Genomic DNA, 20,370 nt, shown 5'->3' on the forward strand with positions numbered 1-20,370 from the left:
TTCACATGTACCCTTCAGTGGCTCGCACAGGGCTCCCCACACTGGGGGTGATGCTGGCATACCATATGGCTCACTTTCATTGTGGTCCAATGCCTTCCCATCCCAGAGCCTCAGTAAACCTCTGCAGAGGGATCTCTGAGCACCAGGTCAGGTAAGTGGACCCAGTGCCTCCCACTCTACAGATGCTCCCACAGCTCCCAGGTGGACCTGCCCAGGGACGAGAGCAGAATAGTTCTATTTGTACCTCTTAAGGTGTCAGATGGGGAAACTTGAGCCCATTTGAAGGTGGAGAAGGGATCAGCCAAAATGGAGAGAAGTGAAGGTGTAGAAGGAAGAACCCAGGAGGACAGAGATGCTAGATGGGGCAGAGGTGAAGACAGGGTAAGAGTGGGCCCCTCTCTTTGGCTGTGCTTACAGTGGGTGCTCAGCAAATACATGGGAGAACAAAGAACCATCAGAGAAGAGCACCTGTCACTGAGAAGCCAGGCCCCGACCTCGGAGAAGCAATTTAGGGCTGGACAGAGGGTTCAGACATTATCAAATTCATTACATCAGTGAAGCCACAACACAAGGAAGGGGTGGGCCAGGGGTCACTCAGCAAGTCTAATGGGCTGAGATAGACTCCAGGTCTCCCTTGGGTTCTGGTAGCAGTGAGGAGCTGGAGACAGTTGTGTGTCTCTGCTTTTAAGAGGCAGACCCTGACTTGGCAAAGTCAGCTTAAGAGCTAGAATTCCTACTGGAGCCCCTCCCTTTTCTGCCTGGGAAGGACATCACTGAAGGGCAGTGCCCACTCAAGGCCCACCTCCATCTGCAGCTTCCCTGCCCCCTGGCCCTGACACAGAGAGCTTGCTGTCTGACCAATCCAGTTCGGAGCAGCCCTCCCCTTACAAAGCACTGCCTCCTGCGGAGCTGCAGCCTGTCCACCAAAGGCCCTACACACAGGCCAGGGGTCTCCCAACACTGCCAGAGATGACAAGCTGATTCTTCCCTGTGCCTGATCACGGCCATCCCTGGATATCTGAGGACAGAGACCATGTCACTCCAAGGTTGTCTTGGGCTAAACACCCTCCTCAGATACTTCTGGTCCCTTCCTAACAACGGAAACTTCATCAAGGACAGTGCTGCGAAGGGAAGAAGAGGCCAAAGCCAAGCTTGTGCTTTGCTGCCCTGCCAGGGCCTGAGGCTCTTCCTAATGAGGAAGGGACATCCTTAAATGTCATCTCTGCATCTGAGGGCCCTGAGCGCCCCCCCCAGGCCCCTCCCACCTGCCCCATGGAGAGGCTTACAGCTCCCTGGTGCCCAAACCAGCCTCTGTTAGCCCAGAGGATTAGTGGGCTTTTATTGTGTTTCTGCAGGGGGCTGAGACCTGTGCCAGGCAACTCAGTGACACAGAGGGGCCAACAGCAGGCATGACAGCAGCCTCCCACAACGGACAGCAGCCAATCAGTCAGGGGTCCTAACCCACTGGGAGAGTCCAGCCCAGGTTCCCTCCTGCTTTTTGCAGCATCTCCACAGTTGGTGTGCAGCCTAGCACCCTCTGAAGGCTCCATTGGCACCACTCTGCGGAAGTCACAGGGAGGAAATCCAGCCCTCTGCAGCCCAGTCCCTTAGCTGGGGCTCAGAGCTGGCTCCAGGGGGCTGAGCAGACTCAGCCTCCCCTCACATGGGCCAGCTCTCACCATTAGCTGATGCTGCTGCATCCTCCTCTTCCTCCTGACTGGCCGCCTCCTGGCCCCTTGAACCCTGGCCTGCTCAGGGGCTATAACTCGGACTGGGATCTGGAGATCCGAGGGCCTTTTCGGATCTCTTTCCGCTTTTCCTCTTTCTTCCGGCGTTTTTCCTCTTCCCTCAGGGCCTTCTGGAAAGGGTCAGTGCTGGAGATGAACTGAGAAAAAGACCAGAGCAGTCTGATTAAATCCGCTGGCAGTAAAGAGTTTGTACTGAGCTAGGCTGCTGTGGGCCATGGGGACAGGAGGGTCACTCGGACACAGGCCCTGCCCTTGGGGAGCCCACAGACATGGATAATTAAACGGGCTTGAGGAAGACCACTGGGTGGGTCTTGAAAGATAAGTAGGAGCTTGCCAAGCAAAACAGGGTGGGCGAAGTGGACATTCCAGCAGAGGGACAGGTGCTGAACCTCCGTGGACATCTGAGAAACAACAGACAGACCACTCAGGGTGAAGGGGCCGAATGCCCAAGGCTACCACAGACCCCTGGAGCTTGAGGAGGAGGGCAGGGCAGTCAGCAAGAGTAAGACAGCTGGGGTCCTACTGCTTGCGGACAAGTTGCAAGGTCTAGGCAATGAGTGTACAGAAGCAGGTGGATCAAAGGATAAGCTGGCAGACCCTGAAAAAGAGGTGGAAAGGTGAAGAAAATGGTGCCTGGGCTCGTGGCGTCCATAGCACGTGCGTGGTGGTACCCAGTGATGAGCCAGGAACACAGGGCGAGTGGGGAGGAGGAGGAGGAGGACTTCAGTTGGGGCAATCCCCAGGCCCTCTGCTCCTCTTCCTCCACTCTTCAGATTGGTGCATCTAAACCCAGGGCTTCCCTTACACCTCCAAGGTCAATGACCCTTCACATTTGCATCTCCCCATCTCGACGTCTGTCTGCTGCCTTCTCTAGGATGTGCACACATGCCCCAAACTCAGCACGGCTCCATCTCCACAAAACCCAGTCCCCCTCCAGAGTCCCTGTCTTCATGAACAGCAGCACTCTACACCCCAGTCTAGGCAAGTAGGGCAGAGGCCAAGCATCACCCCATCCCTGACACAGTCCATTGCCAAGGTCAGGCCCACTGGACCCCTGCGTCTCAAACCCATCTACTCTGCTCCATCTCGCCTACCCATGGCTACCCTCATCACCACCCTTACCTCTCTTCTGATAATTCTAGGCACCTCCCATGGTCTCTCCATATCCACTTTGGTCCCTCTTAAGCCATTGCCCTCATCACAGATCTTTTCAAAATGTCAATCTGACTCCTGCTTAAGCCTGTTCCCGACCCTCCATTACTCTCAGGACACAGCTGCATCTGCAGGTCTACCCCACCCACCTCTCCCCTTCCCTTACTTTTGGTTCTTGGATTCCTTTGCTCCCACTTCTAGGCCTCTGCACATGCTGTGACCCAGGCCCAGAAGGCCCTTCCCAGCCCCCACCCCCTTTGCCACATTAGCTCCAGCTCAGGTGTCACTGCCCTTAGGGACCTGCCTCATCTGTTTCCTTCTGAGTGCTTATACATGGCACTCAGTATGTAGTTTTTGAAATGAATGAATGAACGAATGAATGAATCATGTTGGAATATTTAATACAACAGTACCCAGAACTCTAGTAACTCTGTTGTGAAATATACCCATTTTATTTGTTCCCAGGCTAAATGTGAGAAATGTTTGATCAAGGTAGATGTTAAAAACAAACTAGGAGCTCCACCTTGTGGAGTAATTCACCACCACTTAGACTGAACCACAAATCTGGAAGATGGGGTGATGTCAGCCCAGAGAGGGTAAGTGATCTGTTCAAGTCACACAGCCAGTGGGAGGCCCAACTGGGACTAGCCCCCAGGCCTCCCAACCTCCCTGCCCAGCACTTTCCCTCTCACACTGTGCCTCCTATCCCTACGAGTTAATTCTGATCCTCTTGGGAGGAAGGAGGAGCTGGGAGACCCCTCAAACTCCCTGGCTCTGGCTCAGGAAGGACCATCAAGAGACGCTGGCCCCTCCAGCCCCAGCTAGCTGGGTTAGAAGAGAAACAATGCCTGTCCCTGTCCTGGGTCCCTTCCCTACTGGGCCTTGCCAAGGCCTACTTTAAATTCTGAGGCTACCTCAAGCGGGCCTTTCATGCCGCCTGGCAATTCAGGACATTTCCCCAGTCTGCTCCCTCTCCTGCTCCCCCAGACTTGCCTTCTCCTCGAGCCTCCATCACTAACCCCCTCCTCACTGGCACACCATGACCTTGCTTCCTCTTTCACAGAGAAGGGACACACTCAAAGACAACTTCCGCAAGCTCCCACCGCCACACCCACCAACCTACTTGCTTCTGGGCCCCTGGGCCCAGCTGGCCTCGCCCTCCTCACTTCCTCAGGGATGAGACGCCAGCAACTCTCCTACTCCTGCATCCCAGGTTCTTCCTCCCTAACGGGGAGGTCTCAGCAATGTGCAAACATGCTACAGTCTCTCCCAACCGACTAAAATCCCCCCTGGAACCCACACCCTCCCCCCAGCTATTCTCCTGTTGGTCTGCAACCCCTGAAAACAAAACTCATGATAAACAACAAGGATATATATTGTACAGCACAGGGAATTATAGCCACTATCTTGTAACTTTTAATGACGTATAACCTCTAAAGACACTGAGTCACTACACTGTACACCTGAAACTAATACTAAAAAAAACAGGAAGAGCTCTTCACAAGGGTTGCATGTACCTGATGGGATGTGTCCACCCGCCCTCCCTCTCATTCTCTGGAAACCCAGTCCCTTGTTCCCGCAGCTCCACCGAGACAGCTTTTATTGAGATCTCTGATGGCCTTTCTCGGTCCTGCTGAGCCCAGCAGCTGATTCTCAGCCTCATCTTCCCTGACCGTCCAGCAGCGTCTGCAGGCACACCACTCCCTCCTTCCTGTAACTTTCCTCGATGGCCTCTGGGAAATGAGTCTCTCTTGGATTTGCTGCTGTCACACTGACTGATCCCTCCTGGGGGGGCTTTGCTAGTTCCTCTTCCTCCTCCCACCTCGAACTGCAGGCAGATCCCAGGCCCTAGTCCTCAGAAAGACCATGACCCTATCTGCCTGGCCCCCCACCCCTGCCAGGGTGATGGCTTCACTTCCCTCTTCATTGGCACGACTCCCACATTTATAGCTCTAGCTTCAACCTCTCCCTGAAACCTAGTCATATGTCCAGTCACCTCCTCGACGTCTTCATTCTGATGCCTATCAGGTCCAGAAATAAGGCCTCGATCCCCGATCCAGCCCTCAACCTGGTACCACCAGTGCGCCCAGTTTAGAAAATAGCAGCCCCATTCTTCCACATGCTCAGGCCGAAAATCAAGTCATCCTTAATGTGTCACTCTCACACCACATCAGCTTCCTCGGTAAGTCTTTTTATTTATTTTTTTGTTTTTTTGCCTTTTCTAGGGCCGCTCCAGTGGCATATGGAGGTTTCCAGGCTAGGGGTCTTCTAACTGGAGCTATAGCCACCGGCCTACGCCAGAGCCACAACAATGTAGGATCCGAGCCGCGTCTGCAACCCATACCATAGCTCACGGCAACGCTGGATCCTTAACCAACTGAGCAAGGCCAGGGATCGAACCCGCAACCTCATGGTTCCTAGTCGGATTTGTTAACCACTGCGCCACAACGGGAACTCCAGTAAGCCTTATTTACTCTACCTTGAAACTAGAGCCAGGGAGTTACTGTTGTGGCTCATCTGGTTAAGAACCTGACATAGGTGTCTGTGAGGATGTGGGTAAGATCCAGCCTCGCTCAGTGGGTTAAAGATATGCAAGATGCAGCATAGGTCACAGATACAGCTCGGATCCCGTGTTGCTGTGGCTGTGACATAGTCTGACAGCTGCAGTTCAAATTTAGCCCCCAGCCTGGGAACTTCCATAGGCCATGGCTGAGGCTGTAAAAAGAAAAAAACAAACCCAGAACCAAATTCTCACCATTCCTCACCAGCCCCACTGTTGTCACCTGGTTCAAGCCACCTCTAACTCCCAAACAGACAAGGACAGCAGCCTCCTCACTGGTGCCCATTTTCACCCTGGTCCCCAGACTATTATCCCCTCCACAGCCAGGTGGAGCCTTTACAGGGGTGAGTCAGAGCCCCTCATCTGCTGCTGTGTGTCTCAGAGTAAGTGCCAAAGTCCTGGAGACCTGCAAGGGCCTTGTGATGCTGCCTACAACTCTGACCTCACCTGTCCTCACTCCCCACCCCTCCAAAGATGCTTCCAACTCAGGGCCTCTGCACTTCCTGCTCTTTTAGCCTGAAATGTTCCTCCCCCAGAGACAGAGCTGGCTCCCTCGCTCCTTTCAGGTCTTTTCAGTTAGGACCTTATGTGTCCAAGTCACATGAATAACAACTGCAGCTCCACCTTATCCCTGGGATCCCTTAACCCCCTTCTGCTTTCTTCTCCCTGGCCCTTGTCGCCACCTACCACGTACCTTATTTTTTATTGACTGTCTATCTACTCCAACTAGAATGCCATTCCCAGGACAGGGCTACAGAGCTTTTCTGGGACAGAGCTTGTCTGGGACTCAGCAGATGCTCACTAACTATTGAATCAATGCAGGTGCTATGCCTTTGTGCAAACTAGTCCCTCTGCCCAGAAGGTCTTTCCCGGGCGGGTCCCCCCGGCAACTCTTACTCACCCAGAGCCTCCCCCACCTACTTCCACAGGCTCCTTCTCATGGGTCCCGCGGCTCATCCTTCCCTCTCCCACAGGGACAGTGACCACGCTGGACTGCAACTGGGCTTTCCTGCTGTCTTCCCCCATAGCCTGTGGGCATCTGAAGAGCAGGGAGAGAGCCGGGGGACTCTCCCTGCTCTGATGCAAGCTGGCCTTAGTGACAGGTGTGTGAGTAGGAGAGGACTCCTAGAACGCTCACTGGTACAGGAGGAGTGCACAAGGGAAGCTGAGCAAATCTGGGCTGTTGTGGTGAACAGAGCCACACTGGACACCAAAAAAGTGAGTAAATTCTTGAGACTGTCCCCAGCAGATAAGAAGTATAGAAAGTATGCTGCTTCTGTGGTTATGTCCAAGCAGAGCACATTATGATGACGCTAAATTAAATCTCTCCAGGAGCCCATTCTCTCTGTGGCCCATGCTCTCTCCCTTGTCCTGTGTGAGAGGCATTCATGATCTGCAGGGCAAGGAGAGCTGGTGTCACAGCAAAAAAGTATCTCCATGGGCGCCCACTCATTGGGAAAGCCCATCTGTCACGGCTTTGAGCATCCCTGCACATTCTTGCTGCGTACACCTGACCACTCTACCTGGGCCATGTCTCAGGCTGTGTTTGCAGAAAGAAACCTTGAAGGATAAGGTGATGTCTGCCTGCAAACAAAGACCAGGTTTGCTTCTGTTCTCCATAAAGGTGGTTTATTTCCCAAGCCTGCTGTTCTTTGGCTTGATGCAACCCACTGCATGGATGGTATCTGCATGGGCTCCTCTGTATCACCTCCTTGGGACTTAGGGAACAAGGGATACCCACATCACCAGGCCAACAGCAACTGTGTTTACCTGCTGTCTCTAACCTGTCAGCATCCATGAAACAGCAGCAGGTAAGCTTGTTAGCCTGCAAGCCGGATAAAATCCTAGAACTCGAGAGGTCCCTCCCTCCACCGAGGGAAGAGTCCATGAGTCCAGCCCTTCCTTCCTACCCCTCTGGTCCCTGCCCTGCCGCCCCTGATCTCTTCCTCCTCTCTACTGGGTGTCCCCACCTGCTGTGCTGGCCCTGCAGCCTCCAGCCCTCAGAGCCCACCTCAGCCCCCAGGAAGAGAACCTGTGCAGGGATGTGGGGGAGGCCTGGCTGGGGACTCAGAGGCCCAAGGACAGAGAAGCACGGCCTGACGTCCCAGGGTTTCCCCGACATTTCCCTGATATGAACAGCGCCTACTGTGCATTGGAATGGACGTGCTCATGGCCTCTGACTGCCCCTCAGAAGTCCACCCTGCAGGGAGGTGAGGCTAAGACAGGGCCAGTAGCTTTCCTGAAGGCACTAGGGAGTTGAGTGCCTTTGCCCAGGCACGTCTGACTCCAAGTCCAAAGCTCACACTCCACCCCACGGGCCCCAGCCCCTGCAGGCCCTAGCCTCCCCTGGCTCAGCAGAGGCAGAGCAGACATGGCCACAGGCCTCAGCAGCTCACCTCTGTGCGGTCTACTTTAAATGGGTTCTGGAAGTCAGAGTCTCTCTCGCTGATCCCCAGCTCCTGGGCCATCTGCGGATGAGGAAAAGCGAGTCATCCTCTGTCTTCTCCAGCCTGCTGCTCGCCCACAGGCCACTCCCTCAGAGGCTTAGGCAGGGGTGGGCCAGGTGATGAGTGCTAGGAACCCAGGTTGGCACAGAACCCCTTGAAATGGCACCTCAAGGTGGCCTGAGGCTCGTCACAGAAATGCAACCTGAAAGGCTGATGTTCAGGCTCCACTGAAGGCAGACCCATGGCTTGTGGCATAGCACCAGCCAAAGGGCTCCCAGACCTCCTCCGCCCCAGTCCTTACCAGGCTGAGGATGGGCGAGTGGGGCCCCTGGTCAAAGACGCCTGACTGGTTGCAGAAGCTGATGCCCCAGCGGATGAGGAGATTCCAGTTGGAGTTGTGGTCAAAGTAATGGTGCACAATCCTTGGGAAGCGCAGCACCACGTCGCCGAAGAAGGCCGTGTTCTCCACCACTTGGGAGAAAGCTGCCGAGAGGACCCTGATGAGGGGCCGGGGAGATGCCCTTCTCCAGCCCTCCTGGCCAACCCTACTCACCCTCCAGAGAACGGGGGATTAGCCTGGTCGTCAGAGAAGGGAAAGCTGCCTGCTGCCCACAGGCTGACCACGTGTGCAGTGCGTGCTAAGGGCTTTATGTCCACAGATCACTGAATCATCAAAACTGCCTTTAGAGGGAGATGTGGCTGCTATTCCCATTTTACCCCTGGGAAACTGATGCTGATGGCTAGTGAATAGCAAACCTGGGCTGCAAACCCAGGTCTGTCTGACTCCAAAAGGCCGTGCTCTTTCCTCTGTGTTTCACAACTAAGAAGACGCGTTTGCCATGGCCACCAGCGAGGTGGGTGTCTTTTGCACATGGAAGCATATGCATCCCAAGAGGCTTTGCTGGGCCTAACCTCCCCAACTTGGTCCTCTAATGTCCAGGGCTGGGCGCTGGTGTTAACACAGCTACAGTGTCTGTGAGGGGTCAGTTTTGCTAGCGTGGTCAGGGAACACGTCAGTTTGTTTTCTATTTAGTGCATGTCCAATTTTATTTTACTTTAAGTGCTTAGGTTCTTATTTTGAAATAATTTTAGGCTTACATAATACACCACAAAACTCCTTCACTTGGCTTCCTCTAATGCTGTCATCTTAACATAACTATTGCACAACTATGTAAATCAGGAAATTAACATCAATACAATACTGTTAAGTCATTCGTAGACTTTATTTGAATTTGGTCAGTTTTCCCACTAATAGCCTTCCTCTAGTCAACAGGTCAGTTTAGATTGAGTTTAGGGCCCATTTTGCTGGCAGGTCCCTTTGACCCAGGGCAGCATGAAGAACAGGAACTATATACACTCAGCCCTGGTGGAAGCCCTCACCAGCACTGGCCAGGCCACACAGAGAGAGAAGCGGACTCCTCCAAAGATAGGCCAGGTCTGAGACAAGTGGGGCAGGGACCCTGGGCTTTGGAACAACCTGGAACTGCCACAAGCCCAGGAATTAGCTTGGTTTATAGGTAAGAGTCACAGCAAGCCACCTGTCCTTTCATCTGAAAAACGGAGGTGACAGTACCTTCCTCAGAGTTATAGAGGGAATTTGAGATGCTGTTTGTAAAGCGCCCACCATTCAAGATGTAAAGACTACTTCTGTCCTCTCTTAGACAATGTAATCTAAAAAACTTTATTGTTACAATGTAACCAGTCAATGAGGGAGAAATCACTGGAGAGAAATTCTTAGAAGAGGAGATGAAGGGACATAGAATATTCTTTTACCTTATTTATGCGTGTTGGTCCCATCTTTGTCTCAAAAAGGATTTAAGGGAGTTGAGCCCTTCAGAACAGTAGTCAAGAGTGCTGGTAACTGCTCCCATGGGCCAGTCACTTCAACAGGCCTCAGAGAACAACTTGCTTTTTCTACCAGAAGGGGCAGGGTGGTAGAGAAGGCAAGGATTCCTGGAGTGGTAATGGGCAAAGGCTTCTTCCTGATTCCCCTGCCCCAAGCACAGGACAGCACCAAAGTACAGGACAACTACCCAATGGGACCACTTGGAAGATGCCACAAGAGGGGACTTTCGGGGGCGGGGGGGGAGACAAGAACAGGAGGGAGGAGCATCTAGAGAAGATCAAGGTGGCGGGGAGGAGAGGGTGAAGTTGGGAAGAGCATACCATCCTTCAGTTTCTCGTCCTGGGGGAAGGGTCCTTCTGGGAGCACATTTGCAGCAATGAGCACTGTCCGGGAGTCCTCCAGAACCTGAGGGAACCCCACCTGGGCTGAGTGGCTTTGCAAAGGTCTTCCCAGACCAGCCCCAGCCCCAGCCCCATTTACTTAACTCCTGCTTCAAATCATCTCTGCATGCACTTCCCCCTCCCTGAACACCACCCCCTCGGGAAACTCCTACTCATCCCTCACTGCCCAGATCAAAGACTGGGCCTGCCGCGAGCTGCCCCCTGCCTGCAGGCACCTTAAACAGCCCCTTGAGCATGACATCAAGGATCTTGTACTGCTGGTGGACATCGTTCAGCTGTGCTAGGTTTTTTAGTGCCAACAGCTGCTCCCGCCGCTTCACCTCAAACATCTTCTTGTCTGAGCAAACAGTAAGTTAAGGAACTGGCGCGGATTCTTCTACCTGGATAATCCAGGGGTCCCAATCCAAAGGGCCTATTCCTGGCCAGAAAGTCTCTGCAAGGAATGTAGACATGTCTGGCTGGGGCTTCCCAGGGAATGAGTAAACTGTCAGAGAAGGATGTGAATCCTGCAACATTTCATTTGTCCATTTTACAGAGGATTCCACACCCAACAGCCTGCATCCAACCCTCAGGTCTTGGCTCCTGCCTTCCCCTCCCGTGGTCTTTCCATCATCTCCCTCCGTGCCTCTGGTCACACTGTATACTCTGCCTGGAACGCCCCTCACTGTTCTCACTGAGGTTCTATTAAGAGCCAGTTCTTGAGTAGGCAGTCCAGTATGCCAGGGCTTGGTCTCCACCCAGGATCTCACCCACAAGGTTCTGGGTGTACAATCCTCAGCATCCTCATGATTCTGAGAGATATGCCTTGCCTTCTCACCATATGGGGAACTAAGGCTCAGATAAGAACAGACTTGATTGGAGTTCCCATCATGGCACAGCGGAAACAAATCCGACTAGGAACCATGAGGTTGTGGAATCGACCCCTGGCCTAGCTGAGTGGGTTAAGGATCCGGTGTTGCCATGAGCTGTGGTGTGGGCCGCAGATGTGGCTCAGATCTGCTGTGGCTGTGGCATAGGCCGGCAGCCGTGGCTCCGAATGGACCCCTAGCCTTGGAACCCCCTTGTGCCACAGGTGCAGCCCTAAAAAGCAAAAAAAAAAAAAAAAATAGAGAACAGACTTGATCAAGGTTTGGATAGAGCACCTTACCTTTTCTCCCCTGTTCCCATCAGGCGGGTCCACTCCATCCCTGGAATCCCCCAAGGGGTTGTGGGTACAGACAGACTTCATTTACAGCCCCCACCTCTAACGCCAAAGGATACAGATCTCCAGGCTCGGGTCCAGAGAGGTGCTCAGGGTGCCTGTGACTGCTGTTCCAGACAGTAGCAGGACAGACAGGAAGGCCAGGAACTGAAGAAGGTCCATATCCAAGACCCTGGAGCTAGAGGAATAACCCAGAAAAGGTGAGACCTAGAGCTTGGTGTTACATAAAACAGAAAGTGGGGTGAACAGCAACATCCCCTGACATGGCATGGCCTCCAAATACCAAGAACCCAGCTTTGCGAAGCCCTGAGCCTTAGTCCCAATGACCGACAGACACACAATAAAGACGTGGGATGGCAGGAGGGAGGGAGGAAGACAAACGTCAGCCACGCAGAGATGCTTAGAGAATAGGGATGAGCATCTGGAGCCCTGGCTCTGTCTGACTGTGGGACCTCAGGAAAATTGTTCAGCCTCTCTGAGCCTCATCTCCCTCACTGCAAAATAGGAATAAGAAGGTCACCTCCCTGTTGCAGGGAGGTGAGGCACAGTGCCTGGGGAGGGAGGGCCTGTTCAATATCACTGTTCTAGCGCAGTGAATCAACAAACAAAATTGTCTGCACTCTGGCACTTTTATCTCTAGTTGGGTTATAAGACAATATCCCAATAAACTTGTAAAAGAAGCACAGAAAGATGAAAGGGAGGCAGCAAGGCACAAGATTAAATACAGTAGTCAGAGGAGGCCTCAATCTATGTAACAGCTGCCCAGTTTTACCAATGTGGAGACCAAGACACAGAAAAATGAAGTGACTTCCCAAAGTCATTCCTTGATTTTCAGGCTAGATCGAGTCTTAAAGAACACAGGCTATCTCAGAGATGGCCACTGTCCTACCAGGACACCTGGCCCAGAGGTGCTCAGATACTGACAGTGAGATCCCACAGAAGTCAACCAGAGAACTGCCTTCACCCCCACACAGATGAGACAACTGAAGCCTAGAGAGTGGGAAGCAGTAGTTCGAGCTCACCCTGAACCCTTACCTTCCAATGTCGCACTCCAGACTCAAGGGAACCAACATCAGGTTAAGGCAGAAATTGGGGCCAGGGGGTATCAGGCAGCTGGTAATGACTGAAACGGATCAGCAGTGGGAAAGGAAAGCCGAAAAAGCCGACTGCGTGGTGGCAGATCCTGCTTTCTCCACCGTTACTCCCACTTCTCCAGCCTCTCAATCCCGCTCCTGGCCCCTACAGTCCCCAGAGTTCTTCCTGGCTCAGCGTGCGATTCTGAACCCATTCTGCAGAGATCGCTTGTAGTGGATTCTGAGCCGGCTACCCGGGCTCACCAGACCAGGGTTGCTGCCCCAAGCCTTTAGAGCTCCGGGAGGAAAACGAGCCTTTCCAATGAGAGGTATCCTGGGTCCGCGGATCCCCCTCCCCACCACCTGCGGCCAGTTCTGGGCCCTCGGTTTAACCTCCCCCTCCGGGAGCCTGCCTGTTTAGCGCTCCGTCCTCACCTACCAGTCCGGCGCCGCTGGCGAGTAGGCAGGCAGTCGGCGTGCAGCTCGGCGGAGCTCAACTCGAGGGTCTGCGAGCGATCAGCAGAGTCGCGGAACCTCTTGAGAGCCAGCGAACAGCCGCGCGGGACCCTGAGCGCCGCTCCGCCCACCGTGCCGCTCCTGACCAATGAGCGCGGACCGCGACAGCCGTTCGCTGACCTCACCTCCGGCCCCGCCCCGTAGGCTCCGGCACGAGTCCTGCGGGCTGTCTGCCAGTCTCGCCCAGCCCACCACACGCCGCGGCTTACACACGTGGCGCGTGTTAAGATCGGGTTGGAGGAAGTGGTCAGCTTGGGGTCTGTGCCTAACGTAAAGGACGTGTCAGCCTACCGGGGCCTTGACCCTGCCGGCCCGGCGACCTTCCTCGCGCCCTCCCGAAACCGTTTAGTCAGCTGAGGGTTTTTCAAACTGCAGTTGTGCTGATCAGTTTGTTGTGACTTTCTCAGTAACCTGCAGTGCAGAGTCCAGGCGTCCCCTGCTCGCGCCCCCCCCCCCCCCCCCGCCCCGGTCCACCAAGTTCTAAACCAATTTCGTCGGGTCCTTCTCTGTCCTATAGTTAGCAAAGAGTTCAGCCCCGCTTCGTGTAGGGCCAGTACAGTCAGACTCGAGGAAGGGATAGCCAGCTACAGGCACTGGGGCCCCTGGCAGACAGATGGAAAGGGAGCTAAAGGTTCTGATGAGCTGCATTCAGAACAGGAGCGGGCAGCTGTGGAGCGCAGACCTTAAGAGAACCGCACACGTGGGCGCACAAATACAAGCTCAAAGGAGGGCCCTGCGGGCAATAAACACAGGAGACTTACTTCAGCTGGGGAAGGGCTGTCTGGAACAGTTTCCCTCAGATAAGAAGGCTGGGAAAGGCTTGACCCACTTACCTTCCTTGACTGGTAACTGTACCTCTCTCCACCTTCACATGACCTGAAGCAACAGGTACAGTACTTCCCAGAGCACTTGGATCACAAGAGCATCAAATACATAGCTGCCTTCTGCCCCTCCAGCCCCCAGGATGGCCTGACTGGTGTCTGCACCTGAGGCAAGCAGCTGGTGCTGGTGTTACCAGAACAAATCCCGCCCCTTGCTCCCCAAGGAAGCCATCCACCTGGGCTGCTGGAGGGAGGCAAGTTTTTGGAGAGCCCATACAGGCTTGCGAATGCATCACTTTATTTCCCTATTCTATTTCAGTGGTGGAGTAAATGTCTCCAGATGAGCAGCTGCACTTGTCACCCATTTCCACCCAACCACTGTGCCCTGACTTCGTCTTCTCCAGGTCTCCGCTCTCTCCGTTTCCAGGCCTTCAGTTCCTGAGGATCAGTCTCTGATGTGGGACAGGGATACAGCCACCCCTTCCAGGCAGCTGGCAGCAAACATGAGAGGAGAACAGCGGAGAGGTGGGGCAACCACGGGAGAACCACACTTCCAGGGCTCCGAAGGGGCAAAATGGTCAGACAAGAGCAGAGTTGCTCTTGAGAATAGTGGGGTGGATCCTAAAATTGGGAGCTGAACGCTAGGGTAGGTAGTTGCTGTACATCAGGGAACTGTTCCATGAAGGAGGAAAGCCAGGGTGCGGCTGGTAGGGGTGGGAAGGAGACACCCTCCCCCCACACACACCTCCAGACCAAAGTGTCTCTGCAGCACCACGACAACCCCTCCGAGGGCCTGCGACCACTGCCCACAGCCCCAGGCTTTCTCAGGGACATGGCAGTCATCCAGCATCCCCCATGTTGCACTTAGGGCAGCTTCTCCAAAGCTCCTGGGTAAGGAGTAGCTCCTTCTGAGTTTGGTGATGTGACTTTGGAGATGGGCAGATTTAGGGTCAAATCCTGATGCTATCACTGTGTGATTCTGGGCATGTCATTTAACTTCTCTGATCTGTTACAACTGCATTAACACTTCTAGCTACTGTGAGGATTAGACATAGTATGTCTAACATAACTGGCCCTTCGTAGGAACCTAATAAATAGAAGAAGTCATTGTCATTGCCACCACTATTAATTATTCTCTTTGACCCCTGCTTGCTTTAGAGGACAGGGCTGTAGACAGTGTGCCTCTCTATCCTGAAGCATGATGCCATAGCCTGGGTGACCTTGCCCAGGCCAAAGCTCCCAGATGCAAGAAAGGATACAGCATGTCCTGCAGGGGTGGCTGGACCATGGAGGCCCTGGGGGAAAGGCCTTGCAAGGAGGCCTGCAGGGTCTGGGCCATGCTGTGATCAGCCAGGAGGCCCGTGCTCTGGACCTGGGAGGAGAAGAGGGTAGAGAAGGCAGGCTCTCTCAGTGCCCACTCCATACGGGCCCCCGCTCCGCTTCACCCCCTGTACTCCTGACCTCCCGTGGGCTGCTGTGACCCAAGTTCCCACCCTCCACAGAAAAGATGGTATAGAGGATCTGGCCTCACAGTGGCTACATGGCACTCCTTTCCAACCCACCTGCAGGAAGAAGCCACGCAGAGCCTGGAGCGTGGCATCTGAGAGGGTAGAGAGGTCAGCCAAAGCTGCGCCTTGCAGCACGTGACCCACCTCTTCAGGAGAGAGGATGCTGCTGCTCCGGAACCGCACAAACTGGCCCAGGGAGAGAAACCCCAAATATGTAGTGATTCAGCGTCTCCTTCGTTCGCAGACATTTCCTGTGCCCCTGCTGTGCTCAGCCCTGGGCTGGGGACACAGATCAAGCCCACGGAACCCTGCCTTCGAGGAGCTCAGAGCTGGTAGGCAAAGGTGGGGCTGTGTCATGGGAGAGTGAGGTAATAAGGAGGGCTGCCAGACCCCGAGAGCTGACCCTGCCAACCCCTTCAGTCCCTCCACCTCCCCATCCCCACCCTACCCCTCAGCCTCACACCTCACACTAGACTATGTGTGATTACCCAGACACTCTACCATGTGCTCCTACACCTGCTGCTCTCACTTCAATACCTAGAATACTTTTCCTTCTCTCTGCCTATTAATCCTTTTAAGCCTCAGCTAAAATGTAACCTTCACAGCTGAATGTTCTTTCACTTTATTAAAGAAATTCAGGGGAGTTCCTGTTGTGGCTCAGCAGGTTACAAACCCAACAAATATGTATAAAGTTGCGGATTCGACCCCTGGCCCCACTCAGTGGGTCTTAACGTTGCCATGAGCTGTGGTATAGGTCGCAGACGCAGCTCAGATCCCAAGTTGCTATGGCCGCGGCATAGGCCAGCAGCTGCAGCTCCAATTATTCGACCCCTAGCCTGGGAACTTCCATGTGCTGCAGGTGCAGCCCTTAAAAAAAAAAAAAAAAAAAAGGAAATTCAGGCATGAACAGAGTGCTTACTACATTCTTATTCACCTCTCCCTCCCAGCTGCGGGTTCTCACGCCAACCGCTGATTTATTCCGCTTCACTATCATGCACAGGCTTGCTGCTTTGTTGTTTACTTGGTGGGCACAGACTGCATGCCAGGCACTTAGCACATCTTCTACTCTTTTATGACGAACACCATATTTTAACTATTGGTTTCTCTGTGTATCTCCTTCTCTAGACTGAGGAACCTTTAAGGCAGAACATTTGGCTCATTGACATCTTTGGTACCTAGCATAGGAGCTGGCATGTGGCAAGGAGGCCTTGGTCAATGTTTCATGAGTGAGTGAATGAGAAAGAATGTCCAGGTCTTCTGAGCTAAGGAGATGTGGGCATTGAGAGGAATTCTCTAGCCAGGCCTCTTGCAGGGTGAAGGCCCACCCAAGCCCTTCTACCTTCTTGGAGGATATTCTTCAGACCCTGAGACCATCCTTTCTGCACTTACCAGTGTCATGAGCCTCAAGATCTCAGGTCTTAGGAAGGAATTCTCTCCAGCATCCAGGAGGGTAAAGAGCAAAAAACGATTCCAGGGCTGGGAGGCCACATGAAGTGCTATGGGAAACACCGGTCACTCTGCGTTACTAACGCTGCTTTTCCAAAGGCCTTGGAATGTTGCCCAAGAGCACTTTCTCCTATTGGCTCAAAAATGGGTTGATCAGCTAAAGGCAGGGCATTGGATAAACTGACCTCAGGAGGTTTCTTTTTTTCCTGGGCTTCTATCAACCCATGCTGCCTGGCTCAGGGAGACCATGTGTCCCTCTATTTCAGGAGGTGGGCAACAGGAAGAGCTCTGCCACTTAAGACCTTTGTGACCCTTGGCTGAGGCAACTTACTTGACATCCCTGAACCTCAGTGTCCTCATCTGTGTGATGGGCATGGCAGTGCCCTCACAGTATTGCTAAAAGAATTTCTAAAAAATGAGTGTGAATCACAGAACTGGGGATGGGAGTCTGGGGTGGGAGGGTGGCAGGTGCTGGCTGCCTCTAATCTTTGCTATGGGACCATCAGAGAGTGGGGAGAGTTTCTACCAATGTCTGGGCTCCGGGCGTACAGGTAGTCAAGCAAGGCCTCCAGGCAGCCAACACAGGCATGAGACAACAGAGGGTCCTTCTGCAAGAAACCACAAAAACCCACAGAAGTTCATGTCAGGTTTTGCTACCAATGGGTTTTGGTGCCAACCAAGCAAAAAAATAAAATTGGTTTTCAAAACGATTCGGATTTCAGAATTTCAGATTTATGATTGTGGCTCTATAGGCTTAGGTCGCTGCTGTGGTGTGGGTTCGATCCCTGGTCTGGAAACTTTTACATGCCATGGATATATTAAAAAAAAAAAGAAATGTTTGTCCATTTTATCTCTCATCCACACACAAAGCCCAGTGCTTATACTGATGACTTACCTATGCTTAGAGACTTGTCTCAGAAAAGGATGGGCCCTGGGCCCATTAAGAGATTCACAGATTATAGACCCTATAAGAGCTGCACAGTGTATCTAAGCCAGTACATATAAATCTTTTTTTTTTTTTTTTTTTAAAGCAGCAGAACTTTTTTTTTTCTTTTTCTTTTTTGGCTGCCATGCAGTATGTGGAGTTCCCAGGCCAGCAATCAGATCCAGGCCATAGTTTTGACCTGCACCACAGCTGTGGCAACACTAGATCCTTTAACCTGCTATGCAGGGCCAGGGATTGAACCCGGCCCTAGTTCATGATACTAGTCGAGTTTGTTACCACTGAGGCACCATGGGAACTCCTTTAATAAGCTTATGAAAAGAACTTATTATCATTAGCCTTTAGGGAAATGAAAATGAAAAACCACCTTGAGATATCACTATGCACTTACCAAGAGCTACTCTCCACTGGCAATAGCAAGTGTTGGCCAGGATGTGAAGCCACTGGGGTGCTCATGCACTTTGGATGGGAAGGCACGATGGTGCAGCCACTTTGGAAAACAGTGTGATAATTTCTTATAAAGTTAAACATACATTTACCATATGTGGTAGGCAGATAGTCCCATGACCTTTGCTTCCAGATGTTACTCCTGCGATTAGGTTACATTACGTGGCAATCTAAACACACCAGTCTTTTAAAAGCAGCCTGTTTTCTCTGGCTGGAGGCAGAAGAGGAATCAGAGAGGAACTGTAAGAAGGACTCAGCGTGCACTGCTGGTCTGAAGACAGAGGGGTCATGTGAGCAACCTTAAAGAGTTAAAAGGGCTACCCCACAGGAGAAATGGTTTTTTCCCAGATCTCCCAGATAAGCACTTAGCCCTGCCAGTATCTTGATTTCAGTCTTATGAGGCCCAAAGTAAAGAACCTGGTTGAGCCCATCCAGACTTTGGACAAAGGGAACGGTGAGATAATGAGTGTTGTGTTAAGCCACTAAGTTTGTGGTATGTTTTCAGATGGCCAGTAGGCACATGAAGAGATACTTAACTTCAGAGTTCTGTGGCACAGCAGGTTAAGGATCTGGTGTTGTCACTGTAACAGCTTGGGTCGCTGCTGTGGCATGGGTTCAATCCCTGGCCCAGGAACTTCCATATGCTGTGGGTATGCCCCCCCCCAAAAAAAATGCTCAACATCACTAATTGTTAGAGAAATGAAAATCAAAATTACAATGAGATACCACCTCATATTGATCGGAATGGCCATCATTAAAAAATCTACAAATAACAAATGCTGGAGAGGGTGTGGAGAAAAAGGAACCCTCCTACACTGTTGGTAGGAATGTAAGTTAATGCAACCACCATGGAAAACAGTACTGAGGCACCTCAGAAAACTAAAAATAGAATTACCGTATGATCTAGCAATCCCACTCCTGGGAATATATCCAGACAAAACTATACTTCAGAAAGATACATGTGCCCGTATGTTCACAGCAGCACTATTCACAATAGCCAAGACATGGAAACAACCTAAATGTCCATGGACAGAGGAGTGGATCAAGAAGATGTGGTACATACACACAATGGGCAGTAAGTATAAGGGAATCTCCTGCCCCCCTCTCTATGTTCTGAATGTTAAAACAGGAACTTCGGCACTCTCAGAAACACTGGAGAGAAAGCATTTGCCCTTCTTCCTACCTCTAACTGGCTCCTCCTCACCCAAGGAGAGATTTATCTAATAGGTGAAATGTAAGCTTAACACCTACTAGGCCATCAGGGTGGGATTAAAATACTAAGGGTCATCCTTCCATGAACTCAAACCCTTAAGATCTTGGCCAGCTGGGTAAGTGTCCAACAAGGACATTATGGAAATGCAAATACAATTTCCCTGCCTATGGGCTTCTGGTCTGGCCTGGGGGAAGGAGGGTAATTCAAATACCCTTTTGGTCAGATTTGATAAAGCAAGTATAGTAAGATGTTAATGGTAGAATGGGGGTAGTGGGTATATGAGGGTTCACTGTAAAATTCATTCATCTTTGCTCTGTTTGAAAAATCTCAGACTTAAAAAAAAAAAAAAAAGGCCCAGGCAGTTCCTGTTGTGGTTCAGCAAGTTAAGAACCCAACATAGTTTCCATGAGGATGTATGTTCGATCCCTGCCCTCCCTCGGTGGGTGAAGGATCCCATGTTGCTATAAACTGCTGTGTAGGTTGCAGATGTGGCTTGGATCTGGTGTTGCTGTGGCTGTGGTGTAGCCTGGCAGATGCAGCTCCAATTCGACCCCTAGCCCGGGCACTTCCATTTGCTGCAGATGTGGCCATAAAAAAGAAAAAAAAAAAAAGCTCACTCCGACCTTAAGTCCAAGCTACATTCTACTACGGTGTTTATCAGCAATAAAGCTGATTCTTTGTTTCGCATATGATTCCTGATATCCTAATTGGATTTGAACCCACAAGGGGAAGGAGGACACAAAGATTAACCCAGACCCAGTCCCTATCTCTGAGGAGCTCAAAGCCTGGGGAAGACTGATATGAAAATGGGAACTTAAAACAGAGAAAGAGAAATGCTACACAGGATAGAGGTTTGATCCACAAAGAGCACAGAGCTTTGTGCACAGAGGTGCTGGCAGGATAAGCCTCAGCAGACACAGAGCCATACAGGCCCACTTCTGGAGCATCGGCTATCTCTTTATACTCCCCCGCTTCCCACATCGTGCACAAGCCCAGTAGGGAACAGTCCTTGACCATCCTCGCCCACAATCAACAGCCATATCAGATA

The 20,370-nt window shown here is 52.2% G+C and overlaps 2 protein-coding genes across 5 annotated transcripts in view; both read right to left on the reverse strand.

The window, feature by feature from the left end:
* Positions 1–1,289: 1,289 nt before the first annotated feature.
* On the reverse strand, positions 1,290–13,023 carry CCDC134 (coiled-coil domain containing 134). Of its 4 annotated transcripts, none has more exons than XM_047786127.1 (8): positions 12,868–13,023; positions 12,391–12,478; positions 11,415–11,533; positions 10,370–10,491; positions 10,074–10,158; positions 8,209–8,390; positions 7,857–7,928; positions 1,290–1,885 (listed from the first exon to the last, which is right to left on the reverse strand). In XM_047786127.1, exons 2-8 carry the CDS (start codon positions 12,426–12,428, stop codon positions 1,760–1,762), a joined length of 744 nt encoding a protein of 247 aa, XP_047642083.1. In that variant the 5' UTR covers positions 12,429–12,478; positions 12,868–13,023; the 3' UTR covers positions 1,290–1,759. The 4 variants fall into 4 exon arrangements, with proteins under 4 accessions (XP_047642083.1, XP_047642082.1, XP_047642085.1 ...); XM_047786126.1 differs by having other exon boundaries at positions 12,864–13,023; XM_047786129.1 differs by lacking the exon at positions 12,391–12,478.
* Positions 12,621–20,370, reverse strand: part of MEI1 (meiotic double-stranded break formation protein 1) — a 72,007-nt gene continuing 64,257 nt past the window's right edge. Inside the window, exons 27-32 of the mRNA XM_047788404.1 lie at positions 17,246–17,327; positions 16,663–16,769; positions 15,328–15,459; positions 15,025–15,137; positions 12,868–13,025; positions 12,621–12,724 (exon numbers count right to left, since the gene is read on the reverse strand). Of these exons, the coding sequence (XP_047644360.1) occupies positions 12,621–12,724; positions 12,868–13,025; positions 15,025–15,137; positions 15,328–15,459; positions 16,663–16,769; positions 17,246–17,327 (696 nt within the window). The remainder of the gene's footprint in view (positions 12,725–12,867; positions 13,026–15,024; positions 15,138–15,327; positions 15,460–16,662; positions 16,770–17,245; positions 17,328–20,370) is intronic.

The sequence above is a fragment of the Phacochoerus africanus genome, chromosome 7 (genome assembly GCF_016906955.1).
Source record: "Phacochoerus africanus isolate WHEZ1 chromosome 7, ROS_Pafr_v1, whole genome shotgun sequence".
NCBI lineage: Eukaryota > Metazoa > Chordata > Mammalia > Artiodactyla > Suidae > Phacochoerus > Phacochoerus africanus.